The sequence below is a fragment of the Gopherus evgoodei genome, chromosome 1 (assembly GCF_007399415.2).
Source record: "Gopherus evgoodei ecotype Sinaloan lineage chromosome 1, rGopEvg1_v1.p, whole genome shotgun sequence".
Classification (NCBI taxonomy): domain Eukaryota; kingdom Metazoa; phylum Chordata; order Testudines; family Testudinidae; genus Gopherus; species Gopherus evgoodei.
Genome location: NC_044322.1, coordinates 6320334 through 6334681, shown reverse-complemented (window position 1 = coordinate 6334681; position 14348 = coordinate 6320334). Strand labels below are relative to the sequence as shown.

The 14348-nt window shown below is 42.0% G+C and overlaps 1 protein-coding gene across 1 annotated transcript in view; it reads right to left on the bottom strand.

The window, feature by feature from the left end:
• The window catches only part of C2CD3 (C2 domain containing 3 centriole elongation regulator), an 84116-nt gene that overhangs the window by 53927 nt on the left and 15841 nt on the right, over window positions 1-14348 (bottom strand). Inside the window, 11 exon segments of the mRNA XM_030556984.1 lie at window positions 726-849; window positions 3431-3600; window positions 5748-5931; window positions 6864-7047; window positions 8100-8343; window positions 10056-10209; window positions 11500-11529; window positions 11532-11668; window positions 11670-11717; window positions 11719-11975; window positions 13569-13691. Coding sequence (XP_030412844.1) covers window positions 726-849; window positions 3431-3600; window positions 5748-5931; window positions 6864-7047; window positions 8100-8343; window positions 10056-10209; window positions 11500-11529; window positions 11532-11668; window positions 11670-11717; window positions 11719-11975; window positions 13569-13691 — 1655 coding nt within the window.

Genomic DNA, 14348 nt, shown 5'->3' with positions numbered 1-14348 from the left:
CGGTTTGCAGGGGGGTTCGGGGAACGCGAGAGCAAACCGCGGCGAAGCTGGTCTCCTTCCCCGGTTTACTCTCGCGTTCCCCGAACCCCCGTGCAAGCAGGTCTCCTTCCCTGCGGTTTGCAGGGGGGTTCGGGGAACGCGAGAGCAAACCGCGGCGAAGCTGGTCTCCTTCCCCGGTTTGCTCTCGCGTTCCCCGAACCCCCCTTGAAGCCGCCCAACAGCGCTGCAGTGTGGCCACATCTAACACCACTTGCAGCGCTGGTTGCTGTAAGTGTGGCCACTCTGCAGCGCTGGCCCTATACAGCTGTATTATTACAGCTGTAACAACCAGCGCTGCAAAATTGTAGATGTAGACATACCCTTAAAAAATTGTGGCTGAATTTAGCTCTGCTCAGTAAAGTGAGAGGCCAAAAGGAATGGCTAGAGCCACATCTGTTATAGGCAGGTATTGTACAAGCTTCCTCCCTAGCCCAGCTTTGCACCACAGTCTTCAACTACACCACTGCCTGTTATTCAGTTCCAGGCCTCTCATGAGCAAACTGTACTAAACTCTCCAGTGGTTTGGTGGACAGAAATAGCCACTGATGTTCTTTTCATAGTTTGAATCTAGATCTCCACAGATGAAAGGTTAACAAGTGACAATTTGTTCCACCATCATGACATGCTGCCCCCCCCTCAAAAAAAGTTATGTTAAGAGAAAATCTTGTCTTAGAATTAGATCTTACCTGGCTGCTGCTTGCAAACCAGCTGCTCTGTGTATTTGTACAGAAATAGAAATGGCTCGAGCAGCTATTACTCCCCCTGCTGTTTTTAGTGAATGTCTGTACCTCACACTAACATCAAGCAAGCCTGGAATAAAAAAGACAAAGAAATAGAAAAAACATCCATCTGTTTTTTGGTGTTTTTTTTAATTACAGCCAATATTAACCAAGATTTATTCTATTAATGTAAGCAAGTAATTTCACACAAAAAAAAAATCTATGAAAAGGCAGCATTATTGTTGCATAGTTAAGAATTAAAATAAGTCAGGACTGAATGTTTAGATACACTTTTGTTCAACCACCAGTTATTGTCTTGATACAGGAGTTACCGTGTGAAATTCTACAGTCTGTGTTATGATGCAGGAGGTCCATCTACATAATCCTAATGGCTCCTTCTGACTTTCAAATGTATGAATCTATTAAATGAAAGTTAAGGTTGTGCAGATCCAACCGTAACTCTGCCCTTTTGTGTGAATTCATTATGATTCAGTCCTCACTTATAATCACAACATCTTGGTATCATATATCAGACAGTTGCTTACAAACAGGAGGGTGGGAGTAAAATGACATATAAAATCTTCTAAAGATTTTAACATCTACAATACTCTCAAAGTTATCAGATTCCCTTTTGCCAATGCAAGTATATGTTCTGCAAGCAGCTCACTCCTCCATACCAGTAAGCCTCTGCGTTTTTTTCTTTGGTCACTACCTCCAAGAATCCCCATCCTTTATTCTTGCGGTTTACTCCTCTCATACTCCATATCACAACTGTGATGTTGCACTCCATATTCTTCATGGAAATATCCTTATAATATGGATATGACATAACTGAGATGTACTTTATGCAAGATGGGTCTTGTAAGATATCATTGGAAAGATTATGATTTACTGAATGTGATTATCCAATTTGTATGCCTGTATCCTTTCTGTATCTAAAGTTAGGAATATGGACTGTGTAACAATGACAACTGGGTGTGTATTGGGAAGACACTCACCAGACGACAGGCCATCAAACGTGATGAGCCATCAGGAAGGGACAACAAAATCATGAAGATACTACTCTCTCCTCATCCTGGGAGGCGTGGGGGGGGATGCAACTGTTGTCTTGTCACCTGATACTAAACATTATCTGGGACTTCTTGCAACTTTCCCCTAAAGGGGGCGGGGGGGACGACACAAGTTTGGGAAACAAAGGATTCCCACCTTATGGAAATCCTACTTAAGGGTGGGGAGGAAGACAAACGGGACTCCTCTGCTCCATGGCCTGTCTGCCAAAGAAGAAAGACTGCTAAGGTCACTCAAAGGGAAGGCAGGGGACGACTCCAGACTGAGACAATGGTCCAATTTGAAAAGAAATATAACTGGAACTCCGATCCACAGAGACTTTACAACTTGCCTAAAATAACATTTAGGGTAAGAAATTAGATTTTGTAATCTGTTTCTTAAGTATATTGAGGTTAGCTTGCGTACTCTCTTTTATTTGCTCAGTAATCTGTTTTACAAATTCACCTTTTGTAGTTAATAAACTTATTTCTTGTTTATAATATAACCCAGTGTACAATTCTAATTGAAAGGGGTGATAAGAGGCTGTGTATACTTTCCTCCACATTGAGGGAGGAGGCGGATTTCATAATATACCTTTGGGTCTGCACTCCAAGGGAGGTGGACACCTAAGTGCTGGGGCAAGTCCCTGAAGCTTAGCCTTCATAGAACTGATCTCAGTGTCTGTTTCATTCTGCAGTTTGGCGTGGCCCTGCCTGTGTGTGCTGGAGGAGGCTTAAGAGAATTGCTTGGCTCAGCAAGACAGGTAAAAAGGGTACCCAGGCTGTGCAAATAGACAGGCTCAGTGGTATCTCAGCACATCAGGTGACATCCTAAAGGAGGCAACCAGTCACAACCGCCACCTTTGTTCTGACTGAAGAGTCCTAAAGGATTTCCCTAAAAGCCTCGTCAGTGCTACTTTTGCAACATCTGGAAGAACCTCTGCAGAGTGGACAGGCTCCTTCTCACTCCATAGACCAGGGGTAGGCAACTTATGGCACGCATGCCGAAGGCGGCATGCGAGCTGCTTTTCAGTGATACTCACACTGCCCAGGTCCTGGCCACCCGTCTGGGGAGCTCTGCATTTTAGTTTAATTTCAAATTAAGCTTCTTAAACATTTTAAAAACCTTATTTACTTTACATACAACAAAGTTTAGTTATATATTATACACTTATAGAAAGAGACCTTCTAAAAACATTAAAATGTATGACTGGCACGCGAAACCTTAAATTAGAGTGATTAAATGAAGACTCGGCACACAACTTCTGAAAGGTGGCCGACCCCTGCCATAGGCTAAGCCTATTGCTTCAATTCCCTCCTCCTTTCTGGTCTGAGAAGTGGGAGACCAAACTGGAGACTCATGTGGCAGTGAGATGTGGTAGGCCCAGGGCTGGTTCATTCAAACAGTTTTCTAGTAAATAAATACAATATACACCCAACCCTACACCCACTGAAGTCAAAGGAAGTTTTGTCACTGATTTCCAACAGTGAGTTTTGACATCTTGGACTGGTAGGATCAATATGCTGGATTATTATTAGGCTTCAATCAAGGTGAGTTTCTCTTGTTCTCCTTGGCAGTGGACACACACAGTTCACTTTTTAAAAGAAAAGAATGTCTTCACTTACCTGAGGATCGTGGACAAAGTTCTGAGCATTCGGTTCTCGGGACTAACGGAAGAGTAAAGGTCTGTATCCCTACTTCTTCACGGTGTTGCATTGTTACCATGGCACAAAGGCGTGACAACGGCAAGGTCCCTTTTGCAACCATCTGATCTCTGACATTAGGATAATAGTACCTGCGCAAGACACACAGACGCATCAACCGTGACATTTTGGTCAAGCTGTAGTAATTACTGGCTCTCAAGATTGAATGCTCATCAGCTTTAATTCACACATCTTCAGATATTTTCCTATATTTAGAGAAACCCACACAAGGGCAATTTCACAAAAAGGTGAATATTCCAAATACTCCAGATATGATAGTTCTACAGCTGTACTGATGTGACAGGCACAGGTCACCTATCAATATTTCAAGTAAAAACTGGGATCTAAAAGAAAACAGGAGAATGGACGAGCACAAAGTAGACCAAACAATAAAATATATGTAAATTACTAAGAGAGTCTATTGCGAGACAATGAAAAAAGGATTTAAAATCAGTAACAATACCATGAAGTTTGTTCTTGGAGCACCAGTTTACCAGCAATACAGAAAATTTGAAAATGATGACTAGACAGTTTTTAACTGTGCTCTATAGATATGAACTAGTTTTAAAGCCAATGCATTCCATTTAGTGAACAATAATCAAGTCAGGAGAAAGGTAAAAAAACATGCACACACTTAACTGTGATTTCAGGAGTAGGGCCCTACCAAATTCATGGTCCACTTGGGTCAATTTCACAGTCATAGGAGTTTAAAAATCATAAATTTCATGATTTCAGCTATTTAAATCTGAAATTTCATGGTGTTGTAACTGTAGGGGTCCTGACCCCATAAGGAGTTGTGGGGAGTAGTGTGTGTGTAGGGGGGCACAGTGCAAGGTTTTTTTAGGGGGGGGTTGTAGTACTGCTACCCTTACTTCTGCGCTGCTGCTGGCAGTGGCACTGCCGTCAGAGCTGGGCAGCTGCAGAGTGGCAGCTGCTGGTCAGGAGCCCAGCTCTGAAGGCAGAGCTGCCACCAGCAGCAGTGCAGAAGTAAGGGTGGCATGGTATGGTATTGCCACCCTTACTTCTGCACTGCTGCTGGCTGGGCGCCCGGGAAAGAGCCACCGCTCTCCAGCCGCCAAGCTCTGAAGGCAGCGCTGAAGTAAGACTGACAATACTGTGACTCCCTTAAAATAACCTTGTGATCCCTTTGCAACTCCCTTTTGGGTCAGGACACCCAGTTTGGAAACGCTGGTCTCCCTTGTGAAATCTGTATAGTACAGGGTAAAAGCACACAAAAGACCAGATTTAACACGGGGGCAGAATGAGGGGACAGACTGACACGACGGGACAACGCACGTGATGGACCAGATTTCACAGTCCACGATGCATTTTTTCAGTCATGAATTTGGTAATTATTATAAATTTGTCCTTCCCTTTTCACTTGTGCTAGGTCCTGTCAACTGAAAATTCAGCTGATGGAGAAAGTAACAATCTTTGCGTGGTTAGCAATCCACACTGTCACAGGGACTTTATATCTGTTCTTCTGTGCTGGCTTCCCATCTACTTCTGGATGTATTCTTGAGGTGCTGATTTTATTACAGAAAGATGTATTCTGTCTGGCACCTAGCAGTCTCTGTGCCTGAGCACCGCACCAACAGTGGAGATCTGCTGATAGGTTCTTCTTGACAGTTTCTAGATTTGAAACTTGGAGAAAGGCCACAGGATGCTTGCAGTGATGGGTCCTTGGCTCTATTACACATTCAGTTGGCTCACATTCTTTTAGGCTCACAAGAGCCTGAGTTTGCTGCAGCAAAGCTTATGTATTAGCCAAGCCTTTTCTTTGGACTGTGATGAGCAGTAGAGGGTCATACAGTGTGTAAGATATACAGAAGACAAAACTCATTATATGCAAACAAACATTCACACTACAGTCTCCTAAAAATCAGTGGCTCAGTGGAAAGAAACAATAAAATAGCAGCATAAAACAACACACATATGCCACTTTATTAAGAAAGGGAATTTAAGGACACACGGATTATTTAAACCCAACGCAAAGATCATTAAACTAGTTATAAAGTGAAAGTACAATTTCCCAGTGATGTCAAAGAATCAGGTGATCAGTGTCTCTGGAAAAAATCAGGTAAAAATTCCCTCTCTAAACGCAATCTTTCAGAGGAATAAAATGCATACTCCATAGTGACATCACTAATGTATTGCTTGGCAGGAGATTTTCACTGTTAGTCACTTCTCTAGTCTCACTGTTTTCTGAGTGGCGAGGAAATGGATCTTTATTCTGTACCTGCACCAGATTTCAAACTGGATTCCTCCTCCTCCTGCTAATCCCTGTGGAGAGAATGCACTGAGCAGGAGCCTCTGTACTGGGACATCAGCAGGTACCAACAGGGAATGATGATGCTCATCATTAAAAATGGGATCAGGGATGCACAAAGTAGTTGCTGAGCGGAAAGCCTTTAACTTAATGCCTACAAAGTCAAACAAAGCTAGTTAAATATTTGATCCCAACTTTATATATCCAAGGAACAAGATGGCAAGCACTCAGATTGTAATCTGAAAACAACCTACTGTGACTTTGCTTAAAAGCTCTTTGTCCAAACTCTCTCCCCATGGAACTCTTAAAGAAATACCTGGATGCTACAGAATGTAGTGCTGGTGACTCAAAAATAGCACTGAACTAATTCCACAGCAATTGTTCTTCAGTGTGCTCTGGGAAATGTTGTCTTCTGGATGAGACAGAAATCAGAGGTACAAAGCACTAACAACCGTAAACCTCTGACTGCCAGAAGAACTAGCCCACAGCTCTTTTAGCAAGAGAAGAGAGATTAACCCAGGTATCTTGTCCCAATTCCCGCTTCAGGAATTTTATATATACTTAAAATTCCCCTGCAATTTCAACTGCATATATCATTCAGTCCTAAGACTTTCAGTTAAAGCAAGTGCCATATTTCAGCTACTGTAAAAGTGAAATAAGCCCTAAATAGTCTAAGTCAGTTTATGGACTTTTTCCTACAAAGTCTTATGCATGTGAAGTCTGCATTGAAATCAATGGATTACTCACTGTGTGTAAAGTTAAGCACATGCTCATATCTTTGCAGGATTGGGGTCAAAGTTTATAAAGTGCTTTCGGATCTTCAGGTGAAAGGTGCTAAAAATCAATGGACATAGGACCAGATACCTTTTACTGAAAATCAGTGGGAGTCTTAACATCTACCTCAAAGAGTGCAGCTTTTAGTTTGTTGAGCTGACCCAAAGTTAGCTGTACATTGTCTTTCTGCTGCACTAGCCATATCAGGGAAGCACAGAGATACAGACACTGTACCCAGGGAGCTAGAACAGAAACAAACAACGCTTAGCTAAAGCAATGCTTTAAACAAAATCCTATCACAACCAAACTTACCATTTTCATACAATTCAGTCCCTTGTAACACACTGGAGTCAGGCTCCTGAACTGGAAAATAGTATTGCACATAGCAATCAGCCTCTCCCCAGACTGTGGACTGTAGGGGAGTGAGCCCTTTAACGTTCCCCACATGAATCTCAAATGCATGCTCCATCAGTCCTTCCACCTCTCTCTCCAACTGCTAAATAAGATAAAGGGAATTCCTGTGAACAAGAGAAGCACCTTGGCAATAGTGTACAAGAGCTACATTCCTAAGGGAATGAGAAGATGAGGTTCATCACCCTGACACTGACATTGCTTTAAGTCATTTCCTCTATAGTTTATATAAACATTTAAAATGTTGTAGCAACTTTTGTCTAGAAAATGAGGAACACTCCTTCCCCCAACTCTAACTGTTCATACAAGTCTTTCCCAAACTCAGGAGCGAGACCTCTGGGAGAATACCAGACTTGTGTTAGGTGCACATGGTGCAGAGGGTCAGGTCTTAGACATTATAATGATGGACACTATAGACTATTCTAATCTAGACGGAAGCAGTGGGGATGTAGGAGAGGGTCAGCACTGATATGATGGGAAGCTATATGACCCTGGATCTGCTCCGATTTCCACTGCAAACATGCTGTTGTGAGCAGCTTCTTTAAGCTCTCCTTCCTGCTCCTGAGACACATGGTCCATAATACAGCTGGACAAAGCATGAGATCATACGTACAGGGCTACAGGCTCAGAAAGGCAGTTCATCAGCCCAAGTTACACGCGTCTCCTCTCACAACACAGTTTAGCTGCAAGAGTACGTGTCCAGGTCCAAGAGAACCACTAATGGACACAAAAATATGATTTCCTGGTAGTGGGTGTGCAGGTGGGGGAAGCAACAATAAATTAAAACGAAGGAAAAAAAGAAAAAGAGGAAAAAAACAAGAGAATGGGATAAACAGGAATGGAGACACAAAACAGGGAAGGGTGGGAAAGGACAGGAAATAAAAGCAAAGTATAGATACGGCAATTGTGCCATTGCTTGGAATGAGGCGTGACAATGTGACAATCCACTATAAGATGGGCTCCAACAAAACATAAAGACGAGAGACCCTGGGTTTATCAAAGATAAACTGAACAAGGTGAGATTGGCCACTGTTGGAAGACAGGATATTGAACTAGATGGACCTTTGGTCTGACCCAGTCTGGCCGTTCTCATGTAATGAGTCTCTAAAAGCCAAAACAGAAGTTATGAGAGCATACCACTAAGTGACTCGCAGGGGGAGGATCCAGAGAGTGGGGAGGCCGCGGCGTGATGGGAGGTACAGTTTCTTCTTCATTTTTTAGTCTCTGCAGTGCCACTATTTGATCAGCTGAACCCATTGCCAGAATGACCCTTAAGCTCCCATTTTTATTGCCTGTAAAAACATCTATCACAGACATATAGCTGTCCACTGCAACCACTGGATACTGAGCTTGAAGCAGCAGGCGAGAAATCTTGGGGTCTCTGGAGAGGAAAAAACTTATCAGAACAAGCCACTAAGGTATCACATGTTTAGACATAACTCGTTTCACCTTAAGCCCTTAAGGCAATAAGACAAGCCAATGTATTAACCCCTCCTTTTTTTAAAAAAACAAACAAACAAACAAAAAACTTTGGTCTTACAAAGACCCATCACAGCTAAGGAGACTGCTTTCCCTCCCCCGATCTTTGGGCTTCACATCATACTGATTCCGCGTTCTGGTGGATAGGAGAAACTAACTTCACCAGCTAGCAGTAGTGGTCTCTGGGAAATGAGGTGAAGTGCTTTCAACTACTGCCAGCCCAGCAAATGAAGGATGAGAATTAGGAACCTGTCCAAAGATCCCCATTGAGGAGCACAGCATACTGCCACTAGACTACAAAAACAGCCACTGAGTGTATGATTTTACTAGTTAAAACCACTGAAAAAGAACACAAAGATGAGTGAGAGTGGAGTGTTCCACAGAAACACCAAGGCCTTCAGTGGTAGTAGTTGGAAGACACAGCAACATGTATTTACTTCTTGATAAATCCCAGTGTCTAATGTGCACGGAACTGAATAATAAAGCACCTTCCACCTAACTGAAGACTAACTGATTTGCTCCTCTGTTTAATTTGACCGAAACATCAGGAACCAGTAACTTGAATTAAAAATAATATATTTTGTGTCCTTTATTTTGATCAATTTTAAATCACTTTAGGCAGGTATTGCTTGAACTAAGCTGCCATTAAATTAAGGAAGGAAAGAAGGAAGGAACCAAACCCCTAAACAAAAGAGGAAAAAAGAAATGTTCAGGAAAGACCACCTGAAGTTGAACTATTCAGACAACATTTTTATATTAGAAGCACTAACCTGTGTGCTATGTAAACTGACAGTTCCATGGTAGTCTTAAGGATAAGATCACCTGCTTATTTCAGTAACAGTTTGGGAAAGGACAGATTGAAACAAGTGGAAGGCACTGAATATTGTTTATAGTGCACATATCAATTTCTATTCTAATCCAATGTAACTAATGATAACTATGAAAGCCACGGCTTGCTCTTTGAGAATGGTCAGGTTGATCTGCTACAGACATATTTTCTTACAAACAGAATGAGTTAAGCTGGTTTAGTTGGACAGCACCGCAGCTGTCTTCATTTCTTCTATGGGCTGTTCACTGGTCAACCTCTTACTTGTTTCTGCACCAAAACAATGCTGTGCGAATGGTGGATTTAAAGCAGTGAAAATCATACATTTCACATTAGTAAACAACAGTGGGCCCACTGTTGCTTGTCTTGTAGATTTTACTGTTACAAATCTAGGCCCTGACCTTGCAGTCATCAGCTATGGCAGACTCCTGCACCCATGCAGTGCCCCTTTGAAGTGGGCTCTGCACAGACTTCTGAATCCACCTCCAAGGATCTGATTGTAGGATCGGAGACTTAATATCAATGTTACTTTAGCAAAGTCCCAACAGAGAATATAGTTTAGCAATTATATGGATCAGACATTTTGCACTGTTGACAAAGCCTTTCCAGTCTGACCAAGAACATGTGTTTTAGAGTCTGGCCCTCAATTCTTGAATCCTATAATGCAGAGCAGACTCTTGCTGCAGGCTGCTGTAAGGACATACGTTCCCTTTCTTCCCCCTGCCACTGGTCAGCACATACCCCACACTCTGGTCAAAAACAGAACAAAAATTCAAGAGCCTGTTTACTTGAATGACATGTAAAATTGATGCAGAGGAAGCTTCACCAATCCTAGTAGTCTGTCGCATCCGGGGGTTCGCATCTTGTTCCAGGCTTCAATAACCATTACATTGTTCTTGAGTCTCTCCAGATGTTTGGGAGTTAACGAAATAGGCATCACCTATGGGATGGGAGAGAGTTTACTGCAGAACTAGTAAATGAAGCAAACTGCATTAAAACAGAAGGGGAAGCTGTTTGTCAAAAGCAGAGTATTCTGTTTTAACAGAGGAAGATTTCCCTAGTGGTCTGAATGCTGTTAGTTGGAGATCCAAATTAAAAATTCAGTTCAGGCTTGTCTACCTAGTTTTGGTAGAATTAGAAAACGTACCATGCAAAAAAAGGTGTGATTGAGATGGCAAGTGATTTTTATTCAAATTGCTTTAAACTATTTTTTTGGGGGGGAGGAGGGGGAATGAAGGGGAGCGTAACACCTATTTATCATAAATACCAGTGAAATGACTTGGGATAAAAATATGTCTTTGATATGCCTTTCAATGAAACCACATCTTCAATTAAGGCCTGAGGACTCCCACAATTCACATCTCTAAGACTCCCAATGAATCCTGTAATAAAACTGGGGAAAACAGATTTGACATTCCTGATATTTTTAAAGGGAAAAAACCACAAGAAAACAAAACAAAAAAGTGGGATTTCTGCTATAACAATTTGGTCAAAATGATGTAAATACAACAGTACATCTCTACCCCGATATAAAGCACCCCGATATAACACGAATTCGGATATAACGTGGTAAAGCAGCACTCTGGGGTGGGGGGGGGCAGGGCTGCGCACTCTGGTGGATCAAAGCAAGTTCAGTATAACGCGGTTTCACATACAACGCGGTAAAATTTTTCGGCTCCCGAGGACAGCATTATATCAGGGTAGAGGTGTATGTGAAACATAGCTGGGTTTGTGTAACAACAGAAGTCTAACATTTTGGAATTTCCTGGCTGAGACTTTTTTCCCTTAACATTGCATTAACTCTAGCTTTTGTGCTGACTAACGCATATAGTATTTGAAGATAAAACAAAATACAGGATTATAAAGAAATAAAGTCATCCCTCCAACCATACAGCATTTGACACAACATTCTAAGCATCTCTTTCCCATCCCACAAAGAGTAGTTGCCTTCTTTTCCTTGCTTTATTATATATGGACTTCCTTGCCTACTTTCCTCTGGTATTTTAAAGGTCTTGTTTACTGTTTGGGCAATTCCAGGACACACTCACCTGCATTTCACAGTTTGTGGTATGACCAAAGTAGTAATAAGAGCACTTTAATACATCAGAGAGAGATAGTCAGAGAAGTCCTTATGGCTTGTATTAAGATACAAACTTGGGCTTTGGAAAAAGTTTGCCCCTCACGGAATAGGCAATTTAGACAGCATAACAGGGGAAGTGTGTGACTTGCCTGGAGAAAAGCTAAAGGCAGGTTGTGTTGTACCCACATGACAGCAGATCTTGTTGCCACCTCTTCTGTGCTGACAGTTTGCAGTTGTGTAAATACACATTACAGGAACCATGGATTCCAGAAGTTCTCAGCAATAAAATCCTTTCCATCAGGCACCATTAACAATCCATTGCAATAATAATCCATCCTCTTCCGATGCATTGATTTGTGTCATCAGGTTACGCAGGAACGCAGACAGTTGCCATGGATGGTGGTGACTGCAGAGCCCCTGTTCTGGGTACTTCTGTTCTCTTTGAGGAGTCCTGGTTACTTTCTTTCAAAAGCCGAGGGCTTTTTGCATGTACAACATTTCTGTCAGCTTCTTGTAACTTAATCCCTGGACTTCTGATGGCATAAACTGGGGCTTGCTGGACAGTACTAGCTGACCTGGCATTGGCTCTGGTAAAGTCTTTGTTGTCAGCTGCAAGCTCCAACGATACCTGCATTATATAAGGAGAAAGTATTTAATCAGAATATCTGCCCTCTATGAAGGACAGGGCCAGCAATATCAAGTCAGAAATATATAGCATACTTGGTTCAACAGCTGCATTAATTTTCCTTACCGAACCCTAAAAGCTCATTCATGGATGTATGTTGATCATGAACCTCAACCCTTATTCTAAGAAATCCTACAGAAAGATTTGCTGAATAAAGTGATACCTCCCTAACACACACACACACAAAATGAAGAAAACTTGTACAATTTCAAACATATACAATAATACAGTTTGAAAAATTTTCTTGACACCAACTAGCCACAGTTAAAAAAAAAAACAAAACTATCTCCCATTGAGCACTTTATCTGGGCGTGTCTATACACGATTTTTGTTCACATTATATAGCATTATTTGATCACAATACTTTGGCATTGAATTTCTCCCTTTCATTTGTACTTCCTTCTCTCTTCCTATCTCTTCCCTTCATTTTTCCCCTCTCCTGCTATGGTATCTTTGTCTTTGCCTTCATCTTTCAATGACTATTCCAGTTTAATTTTTCTGTTTTGTAATATTTCCTTCCCTTTATTTCTCCCCTCTTCATTTAAGGCACCTCTTTCTACACTCCCCTTCCTTCCTCCTGTTCTCTGTCTCTTCCTCCTTCGCCACTGGATTTCCCCATTCATTTTACTTGTCTCCAAATCTCTCCCTCCATTCCCTCTCTTTCCTGTCATTTGCACAATCCACTGTATGTCCCCCCCATTCTATTCCTCCTTTCTCATCCATTCCTTCATCCCTCCCTCCATTCTTCTCCTTTCTCACACTATCCCATTCCATTCTCCCTTGTAACCAACACAGTCATGCTTATCCTTCTATTCACAAACTCAGCCCATACACAAATGGCCTCAATCTCTATACTGCCACTAAGTGGCAAGTAGGTCAGTTCCCTGGCCACTCTACTCCATAGCTTCCCCTGCTCTTTGGAGAAGAGGATCTGCCTACTCACCCTGGTCAGCGGGGTTTTTCCAAGCCTTATAATAGAAAACACTTGCCATTCTGGTGGACTACAAAAGTAACCGAATCAACCTTTGTTTATATTCCCCAGGGATTCCCCAGCTCTGTAGGGCTGAAATTCCCAGGTAGACTTCCTCCTCCTTCCCTTCCCCTCAACTGGATGGTTCTATACTGTACTCCGGGGAACTATAATTAGAATTCCTGGTTTTAAGAAGGTTACAGGTGTCTCCCTAAAGCCTTTGTAAAATACACCTCTACTCTGATATAATAGTGCCCTCGGGAATCAAAAAATCTTACCGCGTTATAGGTGAAACAGCGCTATATCGAACTTGCTTTGATCTGCCGGAGCGCGCAGGCCCCCCGAGCGCTGCTTTACCATGTTATATCCAAATTCGTGTTATATCAGGTCGCGTGATATCGGGGTAGAGGTGTATATATATCGGGGTTCTACTCTACTGTACCCACAAACCTCCAGCTTTAAGATGTGGCATCAGAGTTAAGAAAAAAAAAAGAAAAGATATTCAGCCACCAAAATATAACCATAGAAGATGATTTAGCTCAAACATTTTATGGGAATTTATTTACCTTTATAGGTCCAAGCTGTGTTTGACCTCCCTCTTCCTCCACAGGTAGCTCACAGCTGACAGTGAGCAGTTCGGACTGGATTACCTTCCGCAGTGTAAGAGTTGATGAGCCGATTAGCATCGGCTGAGGACAGGAAAAAAAGAAATTAATTCTAAGATTTCTGAAAGATTTGCTGATCAGGAAGAAACTCAGGAGTAATTGTGAAGTGACAACTCCTGAAGACGCCTGTACACCACTGTTCTCCTTCTCAGCACAGAGTCTCAGTGTTATAGTAATACAAACCCAGCTTGTATAGAACTAAGGTTTCCATTAGTTCCTGATCCAGGAATCACCACGAGATGATGGAAACAGGGAGATCTCAATTTCTGTGAGAATTCTGGATCACTGCAAGATTCCAGGGATGGAATATGATTTTGTACTTACCAAGGAGACAAATTATTCATCGTTTTCCATTAGAAAAGGATTATGAGGGCAGATGGAGAATGGTATGTTTAATGTTATTGCAGATTATAACAAAATCTGAACTGAGTTAACCCTGCTCCCTGATTTTCTGTAGGCAGCAGATTACGTGAATGTGATTATTTACATGTACCCATTTATCCAAAAGAAATATACATTTTATTTTTCAAATGCACAGGTTACTCTAGTGTTTCCCAAGCTTTTGAAAGCTGAGTTCCTCCTTCAAGAAAATGAAACCAGCCATGCCCCCTTTCAACCTTGCTGTGTGTTCTTATGTATACACCTTCCATGCAGCAGCACTGGGATATGTACCACATTGAG